This window comes from Herpailurus yagouaroundi, unplaced genomic scaffold (assembly GCF_014898765.1).
Source record: "Herpailurus yagouaroundi ecotype Mexico unplaced genomic scaffold, PumYag 77, whole genome shotgun sequence".
Lineage (NCBI taxonomy): Eukaryota > Metazoa > Chordata > Mammalia > Carnivora > Felidae > Herpailurus > Herpailurus yagouaroundi.
This window is the reverse complement of record NW_024412388.1, coordinates 58,295,007-58,322,510: the sequence shown is the minus strand read 5'-3', so window position 1 is coordinate 58,322,510 and position 27,504 is coordinate 58,295,007. Positions and strand designations below refer to the sequence as shown.

The following is a 27,504-nucleotide window of genomic DNA, read 5'->3' as shown; positions in this document are numbered from 1 at the left end:
GAGAGAGGGAAACAAACCATAAGATACTTTTAACTATAGAGAACAGAAGGGATGATGGATGGAGGTGAGTGGGTGATGGGCTAAATGAGTGGTGGGTATTAACGATGGCACTTGTTGTGATGAGCATCGGGTGTCATATGTAAGTGATGAATCATTAAATTCTACACCTGAAACCAATTTTACCCTATTTGTTGACGTTAGTTTAGTTATATATAACTATAGTTATATCGTTATATAATTTAAAAACTTGAAAAAAAGTAGAAAATTTATCTTTTAATTGCTTAGGTCTCAACTCATGAAGTCATTATTAACTATTCTCCCTCTCATTCCTGACATCCAATCTGTCAATAAATCCTGTTGCTTCTACCTAGAGGCAGGTGTACTTTAAATTTAATGAGGTTCAAACTTTCAGGACCTTATTTGCATGAACTCCTTGCCAGATCCTGGGAGGAAGTCTGGCAGTGTGTTTACCTGGCCATGTTGTGTGCAATTTGCAAAACTAAGCTTGTTTTCTTTTTTAAGATTAAAAAAATAGAAATATAATTCACATACCATAAGTTTTACCTTCTTAGAATATAGAGTTTAGTGACTTTTAGTATACTTACAAAGTTATGCAATCGGAACAACCATCTAATTATAGATCATTTTCATCACCTCCCCCAGAATACATCACCTCCCTCCACCATACTCAGTCTCTCCTCTCTCCCCTTCCCCTAATACCCTGGAAAGTATAAATCTATTTTCTGTCACAGTGGATTTGTCTATTCTGGAAACTTCATATAGATGCGACTGTACAATACATAGTCATTTATTTCTGTCTTCTTTCATATACCATACTGTTTTTAAGGTTCATCTATATCAGTCCTTCACTATCTTTTTATTGCCAAATATTCTACTGTATGGGTATACTACATCACACTTATCCATTTATTAGTTAATGGGCATTTGGATTTTTTCCACTTTTTAGCTATTATGAATATGCTGCTATAAATATGCATGTATAAGATTTGGTGTGGACATATACTTTAAATTTTGGGGGGTAACATGGTAAAGTGAATAATGGCTCCTGATAGTTGTGCACATCCTAATGTCCAGAAACTGAGTATGTTACCTCACATGGAAAAGGAGAATAGAGGTATTATTATTTCAAAGGTCTTGAGATGGAGAAGAGAGATTATTCTGGATTATACAAGTGTCCTAATGTAGTCACAACTGTCCTTATAAGTGGGGGCTGGAAAGTCAGAGGAGGCAAAAATGGAGATATGATGACAGAAACAGAAACTGAAGTGATGCAAGGAAGGGGCCATGGGATAAGGAAGGTAGGTGGCTTCTAGAAGCTACAAAAGAAGAGAAAATGAATAGTTCTCAGGAAGGAACACAGCTTTAATGACACTACAGAACTTTAAAATAATATATTTATGCTATGTTAAGCCACTAAATTTGTCATCATTTGTTATCATTTGACAATGGGAATTATATTTTGGAACTTGGAAGTGGGTTACTGCCATAATAAATACCTAAAAATGTAGAAGTGTCTTGGAATTAGGCAGGGGTTAGAAAAATTCTGGCTATAAATTTGTGAAAGAAAAATCCTAGATTGCCTTGAACAGAGTGTTAGCAGAAGTGTGGATGATAATGACCCTCTGCTAAGGAAGACTCTGAAGGAAGTGAAGAGCATGGTAAAGAAAATCTGTATCATCTTAGAGAATACCTAAATCATCATGAAAAGACTGCTGATAGCAACATGGATGCTAAAAGCACTACTTTAAAAAAAATTTTTTTTAACGTTTATTTATTTTTGAGACAGAGAGAGACAGAGAATGAACAGGGGAGGGGCAGAGAGAGAAGGAGACACAGAATCCGAAGCAGGCTCCAGGCTCTGAGCTGTCAGCACAGACCCCGTCACGGGGCTCAAACTGACGGACCATGAGATCATGACCTGAGCTGAAGTAGGATGCTTAACCGACCAAGCCACCCAGGCACCCCCTAAAAGCACTACTAATGAGAGCTCCGAAGGAAATGAAAAAACATGTTAACATGGAAAATAGAGGAAAAGGGGTCTTTGTTACATAGTAGCTGAATTGTGTCATACAATTATGTGGAAAGCAGAACTTTCAAGACATAAACTTAATATTTCGCTGAAAAGATTCCCAAGCAAAGTTTTGAAGGTGTGTCCTGGTTTCTAGTTGCTAATTACAATATAATTGCAAGAGGAAAGAGATACATTGAAAGATCGCTTAAGCAAAAAGAAACCAGGACTTGATGGGATCCTCATGCTATACAGAAAAAAAAAAAAAAAAAAAAAAAAGCTAAAATTAGGAGATTTTACTGCCAGGAAAGTATGCTCCAGAAAGAAAGTCAAGGGTGTGTCTGGTCAGACTTTTGCCAGTGCCTTGTAAGTACTAAAAAGTCAGAGTATTCATTCATTCATTCATTCATTCATTAACACAGAGCGTTCTGAAGCTATCAGGTAGGTGTCTCATGGAACCTGTCAGACATCTTAGAAGAAGCCAGGAATAGAGATGGGATCATCCAAGGAAGATTTGTGAAGGAACTTCTTGGGCAGTGGAGAAATTGTCAAGATATACAAGGGAGATCCACAAGGTTCTTAAGACTGCTGCATCAACAGAACTACTGCCAGCATGGACTGAAAGGGACAGAAAGAGTACAAAATGAAAGAATATTGAAGGCTTCCAAAATTCTAGAGGTAGAAAACAGGTTGTTCAATCTACTTGACTGCAAAAACTTGTGTTCCTTCCTGTAAAGGGAAGGGTGACTCTGAGGGTGGAGCCATAGGCACAGAGCAATAAATCTTGAACTACAGAAGTTATTCCCAAGCCTTGAAACCTAATGGGTTTTTTTCTGGTTGGATTCAGAAATTGTTTGAGTGTAGAATCCCTTTGTACTCCTATTCCCCATGCCCCCGCCCTATAACTGTTATCCCATGCCTATTCTGCAATTGTATTTTGGAAGCAGATGAACTGTTTTCTAGTTTCACAGTCTACAGATGGGAAGGAATTTTGCTCCAGGATGGACTATACCCACAACTTTACCCATGCCTAATTTAGATGCTTTACATGATCAAATTTGGGACTTCTGAGCTGATGAGATTTAGATGGAATTCTGCACTCGAGTCAATGTTATAATGGATGAAACTTCTGAGAAACTTGGGTTGGGGTGAGCATTTTCATGTGGGTCAGGCATGAATCTTTGGGAGTAGAGGCCCGACTATAGTAGGCTGAATAATGGACTTCCAATGATGCCCATGTCCTGATCTCCAGAACCTGTGAATATATTACCTTACATGGTAAAACAGAATTTGCACATATGATTAATTTAAGAGTCTCGTCATAAGGAGATTTTCCTGGATTATTTGGGTGGTCCCAATGAAATCACAAAAGTTCTTACTAGAGAGAAGCAGGAGGGTCAGAGAAGACAGAGAAAGAAATATAATAATGGAAGCATTCAGAGTAGGAGATGTACTATCTGATACAGAGAATGAAGTGATGTGAGGAAGGGGCTGCTGGTGGAAGAATGTAGGCAGTCTCGAGAAGCTAGAAAAGGCAAGGCACCTATTCTCTCATGAAGCCTCTGAAAGGAGCAAAGCCATGGTGATACCTTGATTTTAAGAATTGTGACCTCCAGAACTGTAAGATAATAAATTTGTATTTTTTTAAGCCACTGAGATTTTTACAATTCTGCAATAGGAAAGGGATATAGGTATATATCTAGTCCCAGAATCCTGGGTTAAAAGTAAGGCATGTTAAAATGTTTCTATAATTTCTATCATGGCTTTCCCTATGTTGCAATTTCCCTCATGTCATGTAGTGATGGATTGGCCACAGACATTTTTGGGAGCTGGACACAAGGCATCTTCATGGCAATAGAGGTTTAGTGGAATATATTTTATGATTTGCAATCTTGCTTGCACATAGTTAACTTGTTACTAGCCAACTAGGATAGAAAAGACTTTCAGAAATACTCCTGCTCATTGTGCAAACTCCCCTGACCATCATGACATGAAAATGCAGGGCCAGAGGATATATTGGAAGATGAACATTCCTTTGGTTCCCAGCACCAGAAGTACGTAGGTGGTGGAGGAGAAACAGGCTTGAAATGTTTGGAGCCAGACATTTCCCCAAATATGGCAACAATCCTAAAATTTTACAAAGCATATCAGTGAAAAATTGTAAAGCTAAAATGAATGGTTCTGAATTATGAGTAATAAAAACCATGGTAGAGTAGAGATTGGATTATTTTTCTATTATTTTCATAGAAAATGGTATTACAAAATGTGTGTCATGTGAAGACTGTCAAAGAGCATGAAGCCAAAATGTAGGGGGAAAGAGAACATTATAGATATGTGTCATTATGTTGTTTTCCTTGACTTAATGATGTCTATGTCATTTGCTAATTTTTCAAAATTGTATTTTATTAACTTTAATTTGTAATTTAAAATTTACAGCTTCAAAACAATTCATAGTTCCTTTTTCCATCTTAAGTAGGCATTCACTTTTGTAACTAATTTATTCCAATTTTTATTATTTATTTATTGAAAGAGAGTATCTCCAAGTTACAAGTTCAGATTCTACATCTGGCTATATCTTTCAAATTTACCCCGAAATTAAATCCTACTGTCTCCACTGCTAGCTACTACCTCAATCTAGGATACTACTATTCCTTGCCTATATTATTGCAATAGCTTTCTAACTGGTCTCTTTGACTTCACCTTGCCCCACTTTCTACTTACATTCAACACAGCAGTCAAAGTGCTTCTGGAAATGTAATTAATGTAATGTAATGTAATTAATGTAACATGTAATGTAACATACTGTAATATAATGCAATGTGATGTAATATAACTTAATATGTCAGACCACAGGTTTTACTTGTTCAAAACCTTCCAAAGGGCTTCCATTTTTCTCTGAATAAGATACAAAATCCTTAAAATGTCTTACAGGATTCTCTCTACCTCCACCTTCCCTCCAAAACTGACTTATCATCTACTCTTCCAACTTATTCTGTACCATCCCTTTTAGTCTTTCTTCCTGTTCACATGTCAGTCTTGCTCTCATATCAGATGTTTGTAATACCTGTTTCCTCTGTCTAGAACAATCTTACACCCAGATATTTGCATGGTTCACTCCTTCACCTTCTTTCTTTCTTTCTTTCTTTGTTTATTTTTTGAGAGAGACAGACAGACAGACAGACAGAGTGTGAGCGGGGTGAGGGGCAGAGAGAGAGAGAGGGAGACAGAATCTGAAGCAGGCTCCAGGCTCTGAGCTGTCAGCACAGAGCCTGATGTGGGGCTCAAACCCACAAGCTGTAAGATCATGACCTGAGCCGAAGTCAGATGCTTAACTGAGCCACCCAGGTGCCCCACTCCTTCTCCTACTTTAGATTTTTACTAAAATGTCACCTGAGTGAAGCTTCCCTAGCCACCCTAACTAATTACACCTTCTGTAAACACACAACTTTATCCGTCTTCTTCTTGATAGTTTTCATTGTCTTTTAGTTTTGGTTTACTGTGAAACCTGAAATCAAATACATCGTTTTCTATTACTTCTATTTCAGATAGTATGTCCATATATTACCACTGCAGTACATAAGTGAGGAAAATGTAAATTTTAATTTGATTACTTTCAATACAGTCTTTCTGTTATTTTTTGGATGATTCATAATCCCTATTCACAACTCAAGATTATTCTTTTGGGGTTATTCCATGATTGTATAATACTTCTATTTTCTTGGGAAAGCCTTGATTATAAATGTATACTCTTATTTGATGTAGTTTATCCTGCTTCAATTAGGGAGTATTTCTTTTCCCTTTAATTTCTCCGGTAGAAACTGTTGACAGAAACATGAGGACACTTGACTGCATTGAGATATATGCCATTCTTAGAAAAATCTATCTATGGAAAGGCAAACAGAGCTAATTAATTTCATTCATGGTATCCAGTCATGATACTGCAGTAATGAGAAATGGCAATTGAGAGAAAACAGGCAACGATGACTTATTTTATGGCTAGGGAAGGGAAAGTTTGAAAGCAAGAAAATGACTTTCTTTATTTGCATGTGTGACATTTGGGTTTGCTTATTAAAACCCCAGGTCAACAGATGTGGTATTTATAAAAATAGAGACCCCAATTTCATCATCTTACGAATAAAAAACCGCCACAATTATTTTCAGTCAGAAAATACATTTTAGTTTAATGCTTCATCAAGGATTCCTTTCAAATTCCAGAGTTAGTGGAAATACAGTTTTATTTACTTATTGATCACAGTGGCAAATTGTGTACTTTAGGGTTTCATGGAGAAACTCATTTGGAAGTTTGTCTCAAAGTGAATTGAAATTGATTCCTCAAAGGATATCTAATTGTAGAATGATTGCTTTGCAGGTAAACTAAAGTATTGCCTCCACCTCTATTATTGTTTAGTTTGAATTAAAAATTTCCAATTTACATAGGCACGATTTTGATGATGAGAATCGACTGAACTATTCACTTTAAAATTAAATGATTCATTCATTCATTCAAAAACATTTATCAAGTGCTAGTTGGGAACATGGAGCTCTGCTAAGTGCAGGGAAAGCTTTCTGGAGGAAATGATGTCAAAACTGAGTCCGCCAAAGCAAATATCCTTTTTATTTCAAATGTGTAAGCTCTTGTCTTTTCAGCAGTGGGTCCACTTTTCTGTATTCTACTTTGCAATTCCGAGGTTAACAACATTTCTATTTTGACAGGTTGCTCGGTGTCAGGCACTGACAATTGGGTAGACTGGAGAGACTGGAGAGAGACTGGGAGGCTACAGGAGGAAGATGGGGTTTGCTCCTTCTAGTTCACTCCTGGTTATTTCAGTCTCAACAGCAACACTTCTCTTTGCAATGACATTAAACTTCAGCAACTGCAGCAGATTTCAGTTTGTAGTTTTTCCACACAACTAGAACCAGCCTTATCATGCCCCCTCAGAGACCCCAGCACCAGCCTCTTTATGGGTCTAAGTCCCAGCTTTATTTATTTATTAAAAACTTTTGGGGCGCCTGGGTGGCGCAGTCGGTTAAGCGTCCGACTTCAGCCAGGTCACGATCTCGCGGTCTGTGAGTTCGAACCCCGCGTCAGGCTCTGGGCTGATGGCTCAGAGCCTGGAGCCTGTTTCCGATTCTGTGTCTCCCTCTCTCTCTGCCCCTCCCCCGTTCATGCTCTGTCTCTCTCTGTCCCCCCAAAAAAATAAACGTTGAAAAAAAAAATTAAAAAAAAACTTTTTAATGTTTATTTATTTTTGAGAGAGAGACAGACAGAGTGTGACAGCGTGGGGGGGGGGTGGTGGGAGGCAGAGAGAGAGGGAGACATGGAATCTGAATTAGGCTCTAGGTTCTGAGCTGTCAGCACAGAGCCAGATGCTGGACTCAAACTCATGAGTCATGAGATTGTGACCTGAGCCAAAATCTGTCACTTAACCAGCTGAGCCACCCAGGCTCCCCTTGATTCCTAGCTTTAATTCTTTCTAGCTCCTTATACTACCTTCTTCCATTTGTTCTCTCCCCTAGAAGTGCTAGCTGGGTTATTACCTCTGTGATCCTTCTGTGTCCCCTTTCTGTACTTTCTGTTTTCTAATACATGAATAGCTGTTCTTTATATCAAATTTCCTTTGTTAAATCATGGATTTTGTTCCCACCCCCTGACTGGGCCTGGACTGATAAAGAAATTGATGTGCCTCTAATAATTTTTAAAATGTTTCATTTATCATGTTTCTCTTGATATGTTAATAACCTTTGGCAATGCTTGTGATATATATATATCTATAATCAATGTCCACAGTAATTTTACAAACGCAGGAAATGGAGGAGGTAATAATTAGGATCTCTCAAATATTTTCCCTAAAAACATGAGGCCAGTTATATGATTACAAATTGTATTTTACTATTTTGTTCTTTTTTTATAAGCTTTATCTGAAAAATAATTGACAAAATCTGATTAGTAGGTATGGCAAACCTATGTTATAATAACTCATAAAAGAAATTACCAGATATGTAAATATATAGTGCTTGCCTTAGGTACACATACATCCTAGGTAATTAAAAATGAGAATACCTTGGGCAAACTAGGGAGGTGAAACCATTGGCAGCTATGCTTTTAGTAGAATGAGTTTAATTTAATTCTAATCAATTTAAATTACAAGTTAAAACATTAGCTAAAGTACTCGATTGTTTCAAATTTCTATGAAAAAACACTTGTGTAATTTATATAGCCCAAATAAATATTCTATTGTAGGAGCCAAGGGTAGGTAATACAAAAGCTACTTCTTTGGTATCTGATTATTTTGAACTAAAAATTACTTAAGTGTAAGAACACTCTGACTCCTTTTCGTCTCTGGAAACGGGAAATAAATCAACCTTGTGAAAGGTACTCTCCCTGTACCAGCAGGTAAAGGGACATTCCTACCATCATAGATAGGGAATTCAGAGCATAGAAAGCTATATAAACAAAGCTTATAGTTTTAGTAATTGACTAACTATTCCAGCCCAGTCCAAATTCTATTTAGAATTCCTTACTAATTGAAACCCCCCGACATGAAGTTTTTTTGTCCCACCAACTTCACACAGATTTATTGTCTTTTTGTCTAAAAAGTATAAAAACTGCCTGTGTTGGTCATTTCTTTGGGTCTCAATTTCATTTTGGGGACTTCGTGCACACACATTAAACTTTTTCTTCCCCCTCCTGTTAATTGTCTCATGTAAAATTAATTCTTAGATCAGCTGGAAGAATCTTGAAGGGTAAAGTAAAATCTTTCCGCTCCAGCACTATACAACTATTAGCATTTCTTCTCAGTGTCTCCATTTTTTATTTATCTATTTGACATTTTTATTTGACCCTACGAATAAAGTGAAAAAAATCAACAAAACTATTTCAGTTTGAATACTGAGATTAGAAATTCTTGCTTATTGTGATCTGTAGACTTACTAAGCATTTAAAATGGTGATTTGTGGAATGCAGAACATTTTTTAAGCTTTTCGGAAAAGAAGTTTTATGGAATATCAATCCTCTAATGTAGTTCACGGATGGCTGAATTTATGAAATGTTCTTATAAAGACTGCTTAACATACTGTCTTAAATATTAGATAGTTAAATTGATAGCACTCATTTCCTGATGAATTCTCTGGACTTTAAAATACAACCCATCTAGGGGCGCCTGGGTGGCGCAGTCGGTTAAGCCTCCGACTTCAGCCAGGTCACGATGTCGCGGTCCGTGAGTTCGAGCCCCGCGTCGGGCTCTGGGCTGATGGCTCAGAGCCTGGAGCCTGTTTCCGATTCTGTGTCTCCCTCTCTCTCTGCCCCTGCCCCGTTCATGCTCTGTCTCTCTCTGTCCCAAAAATAAATAAACGTTGAAAAAAAAAATTTAAAATACAACCCGTCTTTGCATTGTCTTTCAAAAATTGAAAGTTTTTGTTCATCATATGAAATATATACTTTTACTGTTTAAAATATTTTTGTTGCTGTAATTTAGGTGTTTGTTTTTAAAGTTTTTTAAGAAAAATATTTATTTATTCTTGAGAGAGAGAGACAGAGCATGAGTGGGAGAGGGGTAGAGCGAGAGAGGGACACAGAATCTGAAGCAGGCTCCAGGCTCTGAGTTAGCACGGAGACTGACGTGGGGCTCAAACTCAAGAGCCATGAGATCGTGACCTGAGTCGAAGTTGGATGTTTAACTGAGCCACCCAGGTGCCCCAGGTGTTTGTTTTTTAAATTCATGTTTTGTTCTTTAATATAGAATGAGTGGCCCATTATTTAGAGATGTCTCTGTCAGTAGCTTGTACATCAAATAGTTCAAAGAGTTGAAAGTACTCTTAAAATGATAAAACTATCATGTCTCAAATTCTGGAGAATTAACACAGGATAATTTTAGGTAGAGAGGCAGAAAGATTTTCTTTAAGGAGATGAAATAAACATTTTTAAAATTACCCCTTATCTGATTGCTTTTTCAAAGAAGACCTTACAAAATAATTATTAAAATAGCATTTGAAAATCACTTATGATATCATATTCATATCATATTTAGTCCAAAGTCCAGAAGGATATATGGAATGGAACACATAGACAAAAGGAAATATCTGAGGAGATAAGGTCTGATAATTTTGATGAGAAACACAAACCCACAGATAGAGAAAGTACACAAGAATAATGTATACAAATCAAATGCATAAGCATTGATTTTTAAAAATCCCAGAAAGGATTAAATTAAATACAGTTTATATAGGTCAGGATCATCAACATATTAGGATTATGTTGGATTTATTTCAGGAATGCAAAGGTAGTTTTACATTAGAAATCCTCTACATAAACAAAATTAAAAGGTAACCTATTAAACGGAAGAAGATATTTGCAAAGGACATATCTGATAAAGGGTTAGTATTCAAAGTATAGGAAGAACTGATACAAATGAACATACAAAAAACAAATAATCCAATTAAAATCCACTAAAATGTGAAAAATCTTTTTTGAAGAAAATCATAAAACTTCACTGAAAGATATTAAAATGGACAAATAAATGGAGATATGTCACAATAAGGAGAGTCAATAACAGAAAAATATAAATTCATCATAAACCAATGAAAATTAATTTATAGAATCAATGCATTTCTAAACAAATTCCAATGATATTTTTCCATTTTAAGCAACTTGATAGACGAATTCTAAAATTCATATGCAAACTAAATGTCCAGATGCCTAAGTTGTAGAGACTTATCCTATCAGATATTAAAAACTTATTATTTGTGCTAATTAAGACTGTGTGGTTTTGGTACCCAGAAAATAAACTAACCATTGAAGAAGGTAACCTATGAATATATGGATACCATATTTTGTTAAGAAGTTGCACTCATTCAGAGGAGAAGGAAGGACTGCTTAATAAATGTTGTTTGGAAAACTATCTGTTCAGAAAAAAAATAACATATGCAATGTAAAATAATTAAGCCTAGATGGAAATACACCTGGCTATAAGTAATGAAATTTTCAAACTTTTAGAATAAAAGATGTGTTTGACTTTGGGGAGGCAAGTTGTTCTTCTTCCCCTTCTTCTACTTCTAGAAAAAGAAGACACACTTTGGAGAGACACTGAGTGAGAATGCATGAGGAGTGAGGAGGAGAGAGAGAATCTTAAGAAAACTCCACACTCAGTGCAGAGCCCAATGTGGCTCAATCCCATGACCCTGGGATCATGACCTCAGTCAAATCAAAAGAGTCAGATGCTCAACCGACTGAGCCACACAGGCAACTCAGGGAAGGCAAGGACTCCTTAAGCAAGACACAAAATATGCTAAGCATAAAAAAAGTATGCATTTGATTACATTACAATTAAGAACTTCAGGCCATCAAAAGACACCAAGAAGCAAGTAAAAAGGAAACTGCAGAGATTGGGAGAAGGTATCTGTGCTACATATAACCAACAAGACGTTAGTATCTAGAATATATAAAAGTTCCCTGTAAGTCTACAAGAAAAAGGCATCCAATAGAAAAATGGGCAGAAATACATGAACAGGCATCTCACAGAAGAGGAAACACTATCAGCCACCAACATATGGAAAAAAAGCACCAATCTCATGAAAGCTGAGGGATATTCAGATTCAGATAGTAATGAGATGACCCTGTCAGCCATTATAGAGGCAAAAAAAGTCTGATGATATCAAGTGTAGGTGAAGAGGTGGAAATGGGGTTCTTATACAGTGCAGGTAAATGAGTACAACTATTTTGAAACAAAAAAAGAAAAGCATTATTTTTCAAGTTGAATATGTGCACAATTAATGACTAGTAAATTCTGCTTCTAAATATATGCTTTAGAAAAATTCTTGCACACATGCACTTATAGGAATATTCATAGCAGCAATGTAATAAAAGCTGGACAGAAATGACTATGAAGAAATAAGTATATAAGTTGTAGTATAGTCATATTTTAGAAAGTCTGAGAGCAAGCAAAGTGAAATAATATAACGTTTAGACATATATATAAATTTAGGGAATGTTAAAATTCAGGATTGTAGTTATTTCTGGGAATGAAGCAGAATTAGGTAAGAGCAAATAGGTAGCTATACAGGACTGGTGATATTCTATTTCATAAAAATATGGTGGCGGGTACACAGGGATGCATTATATTATGTTTTGTAACTTAAACATATATTACATATATTGTTTTGTATGCATCAAATATGATATTGTAAAATTTCAAGCCTCCCTGACTTTATTATTTTCTCTTAAGTGTAAATTTCAATTCACTACTTATATTTTGGCTATTATTTGACAGCCTTCCTAATTTAGTTGCAGAGAAAACTTCTAACTTATAATGTCTGTAAAGAATTTATTTGAATTTGATAATCATACAGTAATATAAAATAGAATGCAAACTGCAATTCCAATTTGGTAAACAGAAACATCTCTATAAAAGCACACATAAGCAGTATTATTATGTCACGGTTACAGTGAAATTTCAAATCTCACTTCTCTGGCCTCCCTCCACTTGAAGAGCAAGAGATCAAGAAATCAGGCCTTTCCTGGGATCCTCCTCCCCAGTTACTGCTTGTAGGAGTTCCTTTTGTGGCAGGAAGGTGAGTGGAGACAAAGGAACCTCCCACATAACAGGAGATGCTCTTCTGATGACCTCTGTAATCCATGTTTTCCTTTTCTGCTGCGCACTGTCACTCATGCTGCGGTAGGCAGGTTGTTGCCTGTGCCACAGTCTGCCTCCATTACGTTGCTGTACTCTGAACCACGTACAGACCACTTAACAGTTTACTGTCTATCTCCTCTGGGCTCACCTCTTTTCTCTTTCTGGTTTGCGAAGAAGCATTCTTATTTTGTTTCTTAGAGCTGACTCTTGATGCAAGTTCCCACGGCAGAGTTGTTGGGGGCTCTTACTTATTACCAGGGCCCTCCTTCAATACAGGAAGGGGAAAGCTCAGGGAGTAGGAGACTGGGAGCTAGAAGCTGGGGCTAGATTGGGGGATGGTCAGCCATAGCCTCACCCTGATTCTGGATCCACTGATCCCATCTTCCTCCAGGTTCTGCTGTTCAATCTGCTTCCTTTTCCAGTATTCTTCTCACTTATGGTGATTTGACTTTGGGGGCTCTGTTATTTCCACTACTAGTTCAGGATGAACAGGACTCTTATTTCATCAGATAGATCTATATACACCTGAAATATGGCTTCTGGGCCCCATTGCAGTTAATGAACCTGTTTTAGTGTCCCTGACTATTCTATGACTATGGGAAGTTCCTGATTGCTCTGTGGAAGTTAGAAGGCTGTTCTACCCAGAGTACATAGAGGAGCTTTAAGAATTGATGGTATCCAACACATCAACCTAATAGTGTCTCATTTCTGACCTGGCCCCAATAATACTCATCTGACCTCATTAAAAAAGAAAATGGCAGTGGTGGGGGGAGAATATACCAAAACCACTAATCATGGTTTTATAAGGGGTTGAGATTATGGATGACTTTTGCTATCATTCTTATAATCCTTTAACTTTCTGAATTTTAAAAAATGGAGGGGTGCCTGGGTGGCTAAGTCAGTTAAGTGTCTGACTCTTGATTTTGGTTCAGGTTGTGATCTCATGGTTAATGGGATGCAGTCCCAAGTTGGGGTCTGTGCTGACAGAGCCAAGCCTGCTTGGAATTCTCTCTCTCCTCTCTCTCTCTGCTTCTCCCACTGTGTGCATTCTCTCTCTCAAAATGAATAAATATTAAAAAATTTAATGGAAATATATTAATTTTATATTGACAAAAATAACCCATGAAAGAGACAACAACAACAAAACCTCTGAGAATCTATTATGTTCCTGGAACTTTGCCCAGTATTTCCTGGTGGCCACTGCTGTTAGAAACATAAAATAATTCCTTCTGTTTAGGATTTTTGAAGTAGATATTTCTACTTCAAACCTCATTAGCATATTTACATTGAGTCTCAAACAAGCAAGCTTCTGTTCTTTTTATTAGACTTTCACATTGTAAGTTTTTTGTTGTTGTTGTTGTTGTTGTTTTTAACTTATTATCATCTTCTCTCCATATCTGTCTCTTTACCATGCCACACAAATGAATTCTCTAACAGTAATCTCCTACGTGACCATACCTAGCTACAGAATGGAATTTATCCCCTTGCCTGCACATGACATTGTACCTAGAGGCCTCTTATCAAAGCAAATTCTCTTATTTGCTCATTAAAAGCTGTTACATACAGAGAAATAACAGCTAGTCCCACACATATGACTAATAAAAGTCAGACATTTGATTAAAAGTTAATGACATAAGAGATGTGAAGTTCCATAATTACACTCCCATCTCTTCCTCCCTCTGCCAAGTAACTGAGTATTATCAATAAATAAAGGGTCTTAAAACAAATGCAAAAGAAAATTTTTTAGAGAGATTTGTTTTGTGACTAACACGGAAGATTGGGAGTTCAAAATAAAAAAAATGTTTCTGCTCAAGTGATGATTTCTTAGATACCATGAAGCGTAAGTTGCAATATGTTTCTAAGTGTACTTTTACTATGTCTACTTTCAAAAAAGTAAACATATTTTATTCATGTTTGTTGGTCCAAATATTTATAGTAACACATTGATTCCTAAACTATCCATGTGAAAGGCTTGCAAAATGATACACTTGACAGAATCAAAATTCATAGTAACATATATTGAATGTTTATTATAGATTCTCCTGCATAGAACTTTTCCCAAAAGCCTGTGAAATGGATGCCTTTGATGCCCTTATTTTATTGAAGAGGACACCAAGGATAGAGAGTGAGCTATATAGACTCAAAGGTACCCAACTAGCCAGTGATGGAAATGAGTGAAACCTCAGTTGTCTGAATCCATGGTTCATATTTTTTCAACTAGTAGGCCATGCTACATCTCTTCATGGAAGCATGGGCAGATTGTAACTTCTTAACAACTGATTTTTAAACTCCCAGTATAAAATAGTTTTGTCACTGCTATTCACCACCCTTACCAATCTCTCTTCCTACATTATTAGTAAGTATCTACTTTAGAAAAGCCTGGGGTAGGTACATTAGATTATGTACTGGGTCATTTTGCTCTAATATTTGTGTTGAAGTCACTTTGCAAGCTGTCCTATCACAAAGTTGAGTGTATCCCAAACAAAGCAAACTTGGTGGTGCAATGTAGCAGGCAGAAGGAGGCTCTGCAGTTTACTTTTTACAGAGGCTCTCTCAGTTTGCACATCAAGTGGACTCTCAGAGCCTGTACGCTCTTAATACTAGTATTAAAGCTGGCGAGGTATCTTCACAGAAGAAATCAGGGATGGACGGCCAAGCCTAATACTGGAGGGAAGACAGGGCAGAGACTAATATACCTACAGCCAATGAGAGCTGAGTGGTAGCAATGCAAACAAGGGAGAAATGGCCAGTGCTCAAAAGGAGTATTAGCTGAGCCTAGAAAATTGACTATGGCTTCAGAACTCTAGCTTTAACACAAGGGGCAGGGTCAGCTGCAGACATCAGCCCTGAGGCCAGCATGTCTGGCAGGACACTTCTGAAAAACAGCCTGAGACCAGAAAGTCCCTTTCCCTCAGGTCAGAAAGACATGTAGCCTTTGCACATACTCAAGATCCATGTTATGAAGAGAAGCCGGGGAAGGTGAGAGGACACACAACAGAAAGAATTTTTATGCGAGGAAGATGACCACAGCCCAAAGGAATCTTGTAACTTCTTAAATCAGATGAAACTTTTAATTGCAGAAGAATGAAAGTCAGCTTTTACCCTCAGTGAACAGCTGATAGAGGCTGGGATAATGGCCAGATTAGTTATGGTCAAAGCTAAACAAGCTAATTTCTTTGCACATTCAAGATGCAGTGCAAATCACACCCTGTAAACTGGCATTTACTGAGAATCCCTTTTTCCCATGCATTATCTCATTTAATTTTCACATAAGCCCTGCAAGGGAGGGGCCATTTTAATTTCCATTTTATAGAAAATGAAAAAGAGGCTTAGAGAGGTGAAGTGATTTGCACAAGGTCACATTGCTAGCAACACAGCTGGGAGAGAATAGTTGATTACTTAATTACATGTTTTAATTTAAAAATAGTTAAAATACATTTCAGATGAATTGCATTTTTGAAACTTGAAGATGTTCAAGTGGAGACTTCTGAATTAAAAAGAGTCTGCTTATAAAGGAGTATTTGCTTTCTAATTTGCACTTGAGATTCTGGTCTTCAGGCAAATTTTAAAGAAAACTTAAGTCCTGAAAGGAGAAGTCAGAATTTCTTCCAGTTTTGGTGGCAGTGAGATTGGAATATGTATTCATTAGAAAGACACTCTCAGTACAATTAGAAATAGAAGGATTTTAACCATTCCTCTCCACTAAGCATCCCTAAAGGAAGAAGTCTTCAAGGTATGAGCTTTGAGTTAATCAAGTCTTGCTTTAATTCTTGTTCAATTACATAAAAGCTGTGCAAGCTGGTGACCACTTTGAGCTCATTTCCATAAAGTTAACATGGCAACATAACAAATAAGGGTTAAGTGAGATAACATAAGTGACACGCTGAACTTGGTGCCTGCTACATAACTGGTGCTCGAAATTGTCAATTTGCATCTGTTTACCTATTCCTCTCTCTCTCTCTTTTTAGCGCGTCTAATATTATCCAGTAGTCTGTGGTTTTCTATACAGTCAAACAATCACTTTATTTCCCGGATTCCATTTTGTTGTTATATTTAGCAAATGCAAATGTGCAGTTGGATAATTTAATACCTGCAGTTACAGAGACAGAGCAAAATAAATAATCTCCTGGGGTGCATTTATCAAGTTTAGAAAATGCATTCGCTTACCAGCTCACTGAATTCATTATTGCCTAGGTCAAGTCTTTCCAACTGGGCCAGTTTGTGCATTGACCTATAACAGATGGAGAAAAATACTATTGTGAGACAGTCCGTGACACATTGCTCCAAAAGACATTCTACCCACCCTCTGTCAGATTTACCTGGTTTTATAGTGCACAGAAATTGGGGTATTTTATAGAGAGAAGCAAACTGTAAATATAAAACAATGTATGCAAACTGTCACCTGCTTATCATATTTCCAAATGACCATTATTGTTGGGAATACAGAGCTGGCTGTTTAACATAAATCTGGGAAGCTTGTTTAATGTCTAGACTAGCACGTCCACAACAAATATATTTTTAAGAATCACCACAGGTTTAGGAACCAATGAATAAACACAATTCTGAGCAAAGCATTCTAATGCCCCACAAAATGGCCACAATTTCATCATCAGTATTCATTATCGACTTTGCTAAGTGAATTTCTGCTACAGACTGTTGTATTCATTGTCTCCTGAAGATATTGTCTGGGATTCTGGCACCACCCTATGAAACGGCAATGGTAAAACCTTGGGTAGAGTAGGTGCCAAAGGTCAGAAGTATCCTAGCCCATGACACATGCGGTCAGCATTTCTTAAGCCATCCTCAAGTACAGTATACGGTGTAAGAAAAGATCACATTTTTCTGAGTTCCAAGTTTTTATCTTCCCACTAACCAGAATGCTATCCTTAAATCATGACTATACAGAAATTCTAGATGCTTCATTGGCTCAAATCTCAGAAATTTTAGTTCCTTTATCTTTAAAATGGCTACAGTAATTATCTCATAGCATTTTTTGAACATTAAAATACTACTGTAATCCAGACACTGTCAGGAACTCAGAAATGCAAAAATGCATGTACCCGTTTTCATTCAGCAGCTGTTATTGAAAGATGATGCACCAGGCAATCTTCTTGGGTCTGGAGTACAATAGTGAATAAAAGGGACAAAAACTCTTGTTCAAAGGCACTTTACATTGTAGTGGGGGGAGAATTACAGTAAGTAAAATGATTAAGTAAAATATAATAATATATTAGAAGGTTATAAGTGCTATGTAGAAAACTTCAGCAGAGGAGGTAGTACGAAGAATAGACAGAGGGGGATTGCAATTTTTAATAGGGAGATCCAGATAAGGTCTTACCAGAAAATGAAATTTGAACCACGCTTAAAGGAAATGAAGGAGCATGCTAGTGCATGGACCCTAAAGCAGGGACATGTTGCTTGCTTGAAGACATCCTAAGAGACCATGTATCTGAAGCAGAGTGAGGGAGAAAGGATGTAAAGAGATGATAATGAGAAGTTAGATAATCTGAGGGCTTATAGCCCAGTGTAAGATGTAGGCTTTGATTCTGTGTAAGATGGAGAGTCAGTAAAAGGTTTTGATCCAGAGTGTGACTGAAGTGACTTATTTTAAAAGGCTATTTGTGATGGCAGGCTTGTAAACAGACTGAGAAGGACAAAAGTAGAAGCCAGGAGATCAAGTAGGAGGCTAATGGAACAAACCAAATGAGAAGAAATGGCAGTTTTGGACCAGGGTGGTGGTAGTGAAGGCGGTGAGAAGTGGTTGGCTGCTGAACATATTTAAGATTAGAGTCAAATGTCTTGTTGCTGAAATATCTATGAGGAATAAGAGAATGTAGAGTCAAATGTAACTACAAGTGTGTTTTGGTCTGAGCAACTACAAGGGTGAAGTTATAATTGGTGGGTAAGGAAGACAGGGTAGAGCAGGGTTTTAGGTAGTTTGGAGATTTGGTTTTAAATGTTCTTAACCCCACCAACTCACCCACCCACCCCTGCAAAAAAAGGTAAATATTTGAGGTGACGGATGTGTTAATTAACCAGATAGGGAGGACTCCCTTCATAATGCACATCAAATGATCACTATATACCCTGAATGTCTTACATTTATTTGTCTATTATACCACAATAAAGTTGAAGGAAAAAAAAAGATGTCAAATTTGAAATTTCTATTGTAAAGCCAACTAGAGATGTAAAACAGGCAGTTATATACACAAGCCTAGAGTTTAGAGAAGTCCAGGAAAGAGAGATAATTTAAGCATGGTTAGCAAAGAGACCGCATCAGATCTTGAGAACATGAGATCATTAAGGGACTGAGTGGAGATGAGAAGAGAATAAGTCTAAGATGACACGAGGAAGAGCCAACAAAAAAGCCTGAGAAGTGACAAGGGACAATAGGAAAAAAAAAAGAGTATAAAGACGTGCGAGTCAAGTAAAGAAAGTGTTTCAAGATGATGGAAAACACAAATTGTGGCAAAAACTGCTGATAGGTCTGACAACTGATCACTTGATTTACTAACGTGAAGATTAGTGGTCACTCTGGGAAGATCAGTTTTATGTTTTAAGCCTTTGCTAATGCTCTTCCCCCCCCCCCCGGTTCAATATGTCATACCCATACACGTCTAAATATTACTTATTCAATAACATAAATATATTGATTTCGTATTATCTCTCAAGTTTTAAGGTTATCAATATGAAAGCTATGTTCATATTGCCAAGTAGTTCATAATCTTGAGATGTATAGCTAAGACAGTGGACAATGTTTACCAGTGAAGTAAATGTCATAGAAAATATATGTGTAAGTTTCTAAAGAGCACAGGGAGAAGTACTCTCTCAGTGTTGGGAGTAAAAGGCCTGGCTGACATTTCATTCTGGAGCATTGATCAGACTATAGAGTCAGAGGATATGGTCTTTTTTGGAAGAAATGTCAAAGGGGTGGGTTGAAAGAGATCATGGCCCATTTCAAGGAATGGCAGGTTCATAAACATAATAAGAAATAATAAGAAATGAGAAAATTGGTATGAAATAAGAAATAATACGTAAGCAAGGGCCGTATTATAAGCTCATCCATATCAAATCAGGGAGTTTGAGTTTTAGCCTGAAGGAGATGGAAGCCTTTAGGATTTAGATCAGATTTGTACTTTAGAAAGCTCACTTTGGCAGCTTGGAACAGTGAGAGAAGTGGGGAGAGGATCTGCTAGTAAAGAGGCCCAATAAGACTGCTCTGAAATGCAGGTAGGATGTAACGGGGTCAGAAATAAGACAAAGGCAGTATGGATGATAGAGTGGGCAATGAGAGATGCTCTGGTGAAGAAATGACTTGGTGATGATGATGACTGATTGCGTGTGGGAGGTAAAGGAGAGGAAGGAATTTAAAATAGTTTCTGGATTGAATACCAGTGTGGGAATATTAGAATGGAATTAGAGAAAAGTATTACGTGTATGTATGCATGTGTGTGAGAGAGAGGAAGGAGGGGAGAGAGAGAGAGAGAGAGAGAGAGAGAGAGAGAGAGACTGGAGCTCAGATAAAAGCTCTTGACTGGAAATAAAAATTTGAAAAATAAATAAATGATGTTTTTTGTCTATTCCACCTGAAAATTATCCCCCTTTTTAAACTCACATACCATTTGCTTTCTTTTTTATTTTTTTAATGTTTATTTTTTGAGAGAGAGAGACAGAGAATGTGGAAGGGAACAGAGAGAGAGAAACACAGAACCCGAAGCAGGCTCCAGGCTCTGAGCTGTCAGCACAGACCCCGATACAGGGCTCGAACTGTGAGATCATCTTACGAACTGTGAGATCATCACCTGAGCTGAAGTCAGACGCTTAAGCGACTAAGCCACCCAGACACCTCCCACTTGCTTTCTTGAATTGTCCATTTCTCACAAGCATATGCCTCCTTTTTCCACTTAGATCTTAAAATATGTTTCAAGATGTCCAGAAGGGTCTGTGCATGACCTCCATCAGTCCAAAGAAAGTTGTGAAACTGTGGCCAGCATTGTAAGAAGAACATCTGCCTCCCCTCTTGCCAAATCTATACCACTGAATAGGTGTTTCTAGGAAAGGGGATGGTAGTGGCTGGACCCCATGAAAAAAGAGTTAGATTTTCTTCTGAGCCTGGGAATATTGAGGAATGGTGAATTCTTGCAAATCTTGTTGCTCCACCAAAAGCCCAATAAGTAAATGATGAGCACCAAAGCCTTGAGAGCCAAGGTGAAGGGCCAAGTGGCCAGATGTGGCAAATGAATGAGAAATAATCACATGAGTAGCAGAGCCACATGTATTTGACTTCAGCATGGTGTAGCCTTGGGCAACAAATATTCTAGTGAAAACTACCATGAGCCTAAGACCAAAGGTCTTTGCACAATTTTCTGGATTCTCTGAACTCTATAGTTCTCACTGACCCCCAAGGAAATCATCACATAACCCTGAGAATAAGTATTTTTCCCAGCCTTAATGGTGGAGAACCAAGACAAAATTAATTTTATTAAATGAAGAAATGGGGAGGTCTTTATACCCGAGTGTCCTAAGGCAAGTTTTATTAATTCTAGGATGTATCTTTTTTCTAGGCTAAATATTACTGACTTCTTTTTTTTTAAGTTTTAAAAACTAATTTATTTATTTTGAGAGAGAGAGAGAGAGACAGAGAGAGAGAGAGAGAGAGAGAGAGAGAGAGAGAGAGAGAGAACACATGCTTGGAGGGGCAGAGAGTGAGGGAGAGAGAGAATCCCAAGCAGGCTCTGCACTGTCAGCACAAAGCCCAACGTGGGGCTCTAGCTCAAGAACCATGAAATCATGACCTGAGCTGAAATCAAGAGTCAGACACTTAATTGATGAGCCACCCAGGTGCCCCTGAATATTAGTGACACTTTAAATCAATCCTTGTATGTTAGGACTTCCAGGCCCCTAAATACTCTGATTATCAATGTTTCTCTTCCTAAGCAGGGCCAGGTCCATATCTGGAAACTCTGCTTTTGTACGTGAAGCTTTATTGGAGCACAGCCATGCCCATTTGTTAACATATAATCTATGGCTATTTTTCACCCCAACAGTGGAATTGAGTAGGTGTGACAGAGATCATATGGACCACAGAACCCAAAACATTTCTTATCTTTGAGGGCCAGGTGATAGTCAGAAATGAACACTATTCTCTAGATGTGGGCTGACCAAGAAAATGTATAAAGAAACTATTATCTCTTATGTGTATCCAGTGTAGTTTAAGTTTGATTGCTTTCATGAGGGGATACCTAGCCTCTATGTCATCTCTAAGCATTTTTCTCTTCCCATCCTAGTCTTGGGCTACTGCTTCTGAAACCCCTGGTTCATAAATTCATACCTAGAAATCATATTTTAAATATATAGCATAGCTTCCTACCAATCCTTTGCCATTCTTCTGAATGGGCAACATTTTTTCTTTTACTTGTTCTGGAACAATAAAAAAAAAGGCTTTCCCATGAGGTTTTCTGAATGTTTCCTGAAGCTTATTTAAGTTCTGATACTTTAAAAATAGCATTTATTTTGTCTTAATCTTATCCATTTTATTTTTATGATCCCCCTTTCCATTAAAGTTTAATTACTGTCACCAAAGTTTCCTTCTGTCATTACATTCTTCTGGTTTCAAGTTGTCTTTCTAATATGATTTCTTACATTTTATAACTTTAAAATTATTACATTCTTATTTATGTTTTTTGAAGATGTCATTTAATATTATTTCTTACATTTTTACACCTTTAAAATTAACTGCCTTTACCCACAAGATTTTAGACGGTTCATAACACAGCCCACTGCTTTTCTTGTTCAGGTGCTAGTTGTTAAACTATAATCGTTCTGTCAATTGTCCAAAAAATGTTCCTTTTAGCTGAATGTATGTAATAGGTTTTAAATTTCATCAGGATAGAAACAATAAGACTTTACGAGAAAAATAAAATAGAATCCATGGTATTTTGTGTTAGTAGTGTTCTTCGTGAGTACTCATTCATTCACTTAGTTTGCACTTTTTACGGCAGGCACCATGTGGGCATTGGAGTTACCAAGATTCCTGTGGAGTTACAAAGATTTCTGGGATTCAGGGTTTCTCAACTTGGCACTAATGACATTTTGGACAAATAAATTCTTTGATAGGAGCCTACTGTGGCATTGTTGAATGTTTAGCACATCTTACACAGTCTTTACTCGGAAAGACTTATTTTCTAAATGGGAGTGACCTTTAAAAGAGTAATTACTTCCCAGGGTGATAAGTGCTGAGGTAAACATATGTATACATTGCCATTGGAATTCAGAAGAAGGAACATCTAACAGTTTAGTAATTAGGGAAAACTTTAAGAAGAGGTGACATTTCAGTTGGGTTTTGGAGAACCTTGCAATATTTACATATATCAAAAGAAGCAATGAAAATACAGAAAGAGTACATCTAAAGTTGAGGTTCTTCTGAGATTGTAGCTTAAGTCCAACATTTTCACATGTGTCTGTGAAGGATGTGAAAGATTTTGGTCCCAAGTGAAAAAACTAAAAATTCCCATTGTAGTTTGTTGCAGGAAACCCTATTGTCCTACAATATAGCTGGGATACAGTTATCTTGTACACTGTGGGATGGTTAGCCACATAACAGAAGCACTCTCTTCAGTCTTCATAACCAAAATATCTCCACACGTTGTCAATTATCCCCTGGTTGGGGATGCAAAGTGGGGGTGGGGAGTGGAAATTATCTCTAGGTGAGATATACCTTGATAGAGGAATACTTCAGACCTTTATCTCCTCTCTTTACTGATCAGTAGGAGGGTGAGCATCTTATGTCCATTTGTTTATGTCCTTACTCCACCAGTGGGTTCCCATGTGGGCCGTCCTTATGCAGTTCATGCCAACCTGCTTGAGGGATGCACTCATTTGACCATGCTCCTTATGTATGGTAAGCATGTGTGGGTTTGGGGCCTATCTCTCCATCCCCACAGGGAAATCCAACTGGTGTGATTTCCCCTTACGAATGGCTGGCCTTGAAGACATGATCACCACCATAGGTCAGGGAGCAAATATTAGGACCTGGTCACAAATTTGGGCCACATTTTCTACCAGTAATGCTGACAATTTGATCTTCATCTGCCTGAACCAAGTATCTTGCTGATTATTTAGATTCATTTGTAAGTTTGTCTAGTAATTAGATGGTGCAAGTTCCATAGTAATTGGTTGTATTAAATAATGTTTACCAACTATGGTCATATTATATACGTAAAAATTGTATAAGTGTATAGTATTTCTATGATTGTCACTTTTATCATTGCTGTTTCTCTTGACTGTAATATTCTTCCCCTATATCTTCCAATAGCTGGCTGCTTTTCCTCAACTTTGCTGATAACATTTTCTCCTCATATAGTCCATCTCCATTACTCAAAATAAAACATCCTTTGCACCTTCACCTTATATGTTCTTGTGTTTCATTTTATTCTTAATTCTTAACACTGGAAATATTTATTATTTAATTAAATATTTTATTTAATCAAATGTTTAATACTGAAAATTAAAATCATTTTCCTTTGCTTACTAATTATTTTTCCCATGCTAGACTAACACCCCATGAGAGCAAGTAAGTTGTTAGTCCTGTTCACAGTGTAAATAGGTTTTCAGTCAGTGTTGTTTAATGAAGACATTCACCCGTGCATGAATGAATGATTCTTTATCAGTTAGAAGTTTGCATCTAGAATATTTACAAAGACAAACCACTCAATTTTTATCAGGTATCTACAATTAATTAACAGTTGCCAAGGAAGCAGCTACAATTAATTAGCAGTTGCCAAGGAGATATCCTGATAGGGCTGTTTTAATGAATACTGTAATGAATATACATTAGCTCATTTATTATGAACTATGTATGATGATAAAAGCAGGTAAGTCTGAGGTTCACTAGTCTCTGGATATCTAAATCTTGTGTTAAGTTGACTTAATGATATTTCCAATAATAGGTTTTTAAAAAATTCAAATATTAAAAGAAATATTCTGTGACATATTTAAGTTAGGTTTTTGACTCTTTTGAATATCTGAAACATAACAACAAAACTATGAATGTGGAGTAGTTGAGGGCATGGACCCCAAATCTCCCCTCCAGAGCCTTATTCCTCTTACATGCTATGTCTACTTTTTGTTCCCAGTGAGATTGAGATACTATTTTTTTTTTTCAATTAATTGTATCTCACCTTTTCCTATGCTTTGGCCACAACATTCAGACTACCTGAGTCTGAATCCCTATTCTATCACTCACTAGCTGTTTGATTTTTTTTAATTTTTTAAAAACCTTTATTTATTTTTTGAGACAGAGAGAGAGAGAGAGAGAGAGAGAGAGAGAGAAAGAGACAGAGAGAGAGGGAGCGAGAGCATCCCAAGCAGGCTCTGCCAAGTCAGTGCAGAGCCCAATGTGGGGCTTGAATTCATGAACCGTGAGATCATTACTGGAGCCGAAATCAAGAGTCAGACAGTTAACCGACTGAGCCACCCACACACCCCAGCTGTTTGATTTTGAACAAATTAAAGCACATATTTGCACCTCAATGTTCTTATTTGTAAGTGGGATGATAATAATAATCCGTACTTCATAGAGTTGTGTGATTAAAATAGTTAATTTAGGTAAAGCACATAAATAGTGCCTGATAAATGGTAAACACTCTGTAAGAGTTAGCTATTAAAATATGAAGGTTTTCAGAGTTGGAAATAACTTCAGAGATTTTCTAGGTCAGAGTTTCCTAAAGTATTCTTAAGGATTTATAGGTATGGCATAATTTAAAAAAGATTTCAGATGGCCAGTGCATTTTGGCAAAGCTCGCTAAAAATGTTAAAGGCAGTATATCTTGAAATCTGGGACTGTGATACCTCCAAGTTTTGTTTTTTTTTAATAATTCCAGTATAATTAATGTACAGTTTTATATTAGTTTCAGTTGTACAATATCAACAATTCTATACATTACTCAGTGCTTAACAGGATAAGTGCACTTTTTTTTTCAGTTTATTTATTTATTTATTTTGAGAGACAGAGAGAGAGGGAAAGAGAAAGTGAGAGAACCAGCAGGGGTGGGGCAGAGAGAGAAGGGGACAGAGGATCTGAAGCAGGCTCTGTGCTAACAGCAGCAGGCCCAGTGCAGGGCTTGAACTCACACACCTTGAGGTCATGACCTAGGCCAAAGTCAGATGCTTAACCAACTAAGGCACCTGGGCGTCCCAGGATAAGTGTACTCTTAATCTCCTTCACCTATTTCAACCATCACCCCCCCCAACCCCCACCCCCCCACACACACCTTTCCTCTGGTAACAGTTTGTTCTCTATATTAAAAGTCTATTTTTTTTATTTGCCTCTTTTTTTTTTCTGTGTTTTGTTTCTTGAATTCCACATATGAGTGAAATCATACAGTATTTTTCTTTCTCTGACTGATTTATTTCACTGGTATCTCCAGTTTTGTTCTTCTTTTTTAAGATTGCTCTGGCTATTCAAGGTCTTTTGTGGTTCCTTACAAATTTTAAGATCATTTGTTCCAGTTCTATGAAAAATGCTATTGGTATTTTGATAGGGATCGCTTTAAATCTATAGGTTACTTTGGGTACTATGGACATTTTAACAATATTGGTTCTTCCAATCCATGAGCATGGAATATCTATCTATTTGTCTCTGTCATCTTTAATTTATTTCATTAATATATTTTACAGTTTTCAGAGTACAGATCTTTCACCTTCTTGATTGTTTATTTCTAAGTATTTTATTATTTTGGTGCAATGGGATTGGTAAATGGGATTGTTTTATTAATTTCTCTTTCTGCTACTTCATTATTGGTGCATAGAAATGCAAAGATTTCTGTATATTTTGTATCCTGTGACCTTCCTGAAATCATTCAATCAATTCTAGTAGTTTTTTGGAGTCTTTAGAGTTTTCTATATATAATATCATGTCCTCTGCAAATAGGTAAAGTTTTACTTCTTATTGGCAGTACTTCTCAGGTAAAATATATAAATGTTCATTTTGATTCTCTAACAGATGAAACTAAATTAGACTTTTTTCTTGTCTTTGTGACCAAGGGACATTTACTTTTTCTTTCCTACAGGACGTTTCTCAGACTAGGAGCACACTCTGGAAAACTTTTTACAGATGAGGAAACCGAGTTCTTGTCCATGAAAACATAGGCCTAGGCATATTTAAATACTTTATTTGAATATTTAAATTCGATCAGATCACCCTCATTTGTCTGCTTGAATTTCTGACCTTTTAGGCTCTGCATCTCAGCTCTCAATACTGACTTTAGATTCTCCTTGCGTTTATGACTGTTTTGGATGTAGTTCTCTGACCTTTCACATTTTCCTGAAAGACCATGCAATTTTTTGCCATTTGACCTTAGGCACCACAACCTCAGTAAAAGGAAATGCTCACTTCTTACTAGAGGAGAATTGTGACTTATTCAAGGTCACACAGAAAGTTAATAACAAGGTTAAGAATGGTAGACTCATTCTTTTCCCAGCACGGGCCAGCCATCTACCTCTGGCCTGAAATGTTTGGATTGATCATTGCTTAAATGTGAATGCTTTTATGAAAAGCATGTTCTATAGCTCACCATAGTCTATGCCAGGAGCCAGCAAACTTTATCTGCAAAGGGCCAGGTTGGAAGTGTTTCAGACTCTGTGGCTCATAGGATCTCTGACTCAACGACTCAATTCTGCTATTGTAGTGCAAGAGTAGCCACAAATGATATGTTAACACATGGACATGGCTTTGTTTCAGGAAAGCTTTATTTACAAAAAAACCCAGGGATGCCAGATTTGGATCATAAGCTATAGTTTCCCAACTCCTAGTCTACATCACTCCTTAAAATCTCACATCTAGATGGC

General features: G+C 37.1%; 1 protein-coding gene across 10 annotated transcripts in view; it reads right to left on the bottom strand.

Annotated features, from left to right (window-relative positions):
- The window catches only part of LRRC7 (leucine rich repeat containing 7), a 567,116-nt gene that overhangs the window by 202,235 nt on the left and 337,377 nt on the right, over positions 1–27,504 (bottom strand). For all 10 annotated transcript variants that reach the window (XR_005788652.1, XR_005788653.1, XM_040470602.1 and 7 more), the window contains exon 8: positions 16,825–16,888. Coding sequence is in view for 8 of the 10 variants with exons in the window: in XM_040470602.1 (XP_040326536.1) it covers positions 16,825–16,888 (64 nt within the window). In the remaining 2 variants the exon portion in view is untranslated. The remainder of the gene's footprint in view (positions 1–16,824; positions 16,889–27,504) is intronic.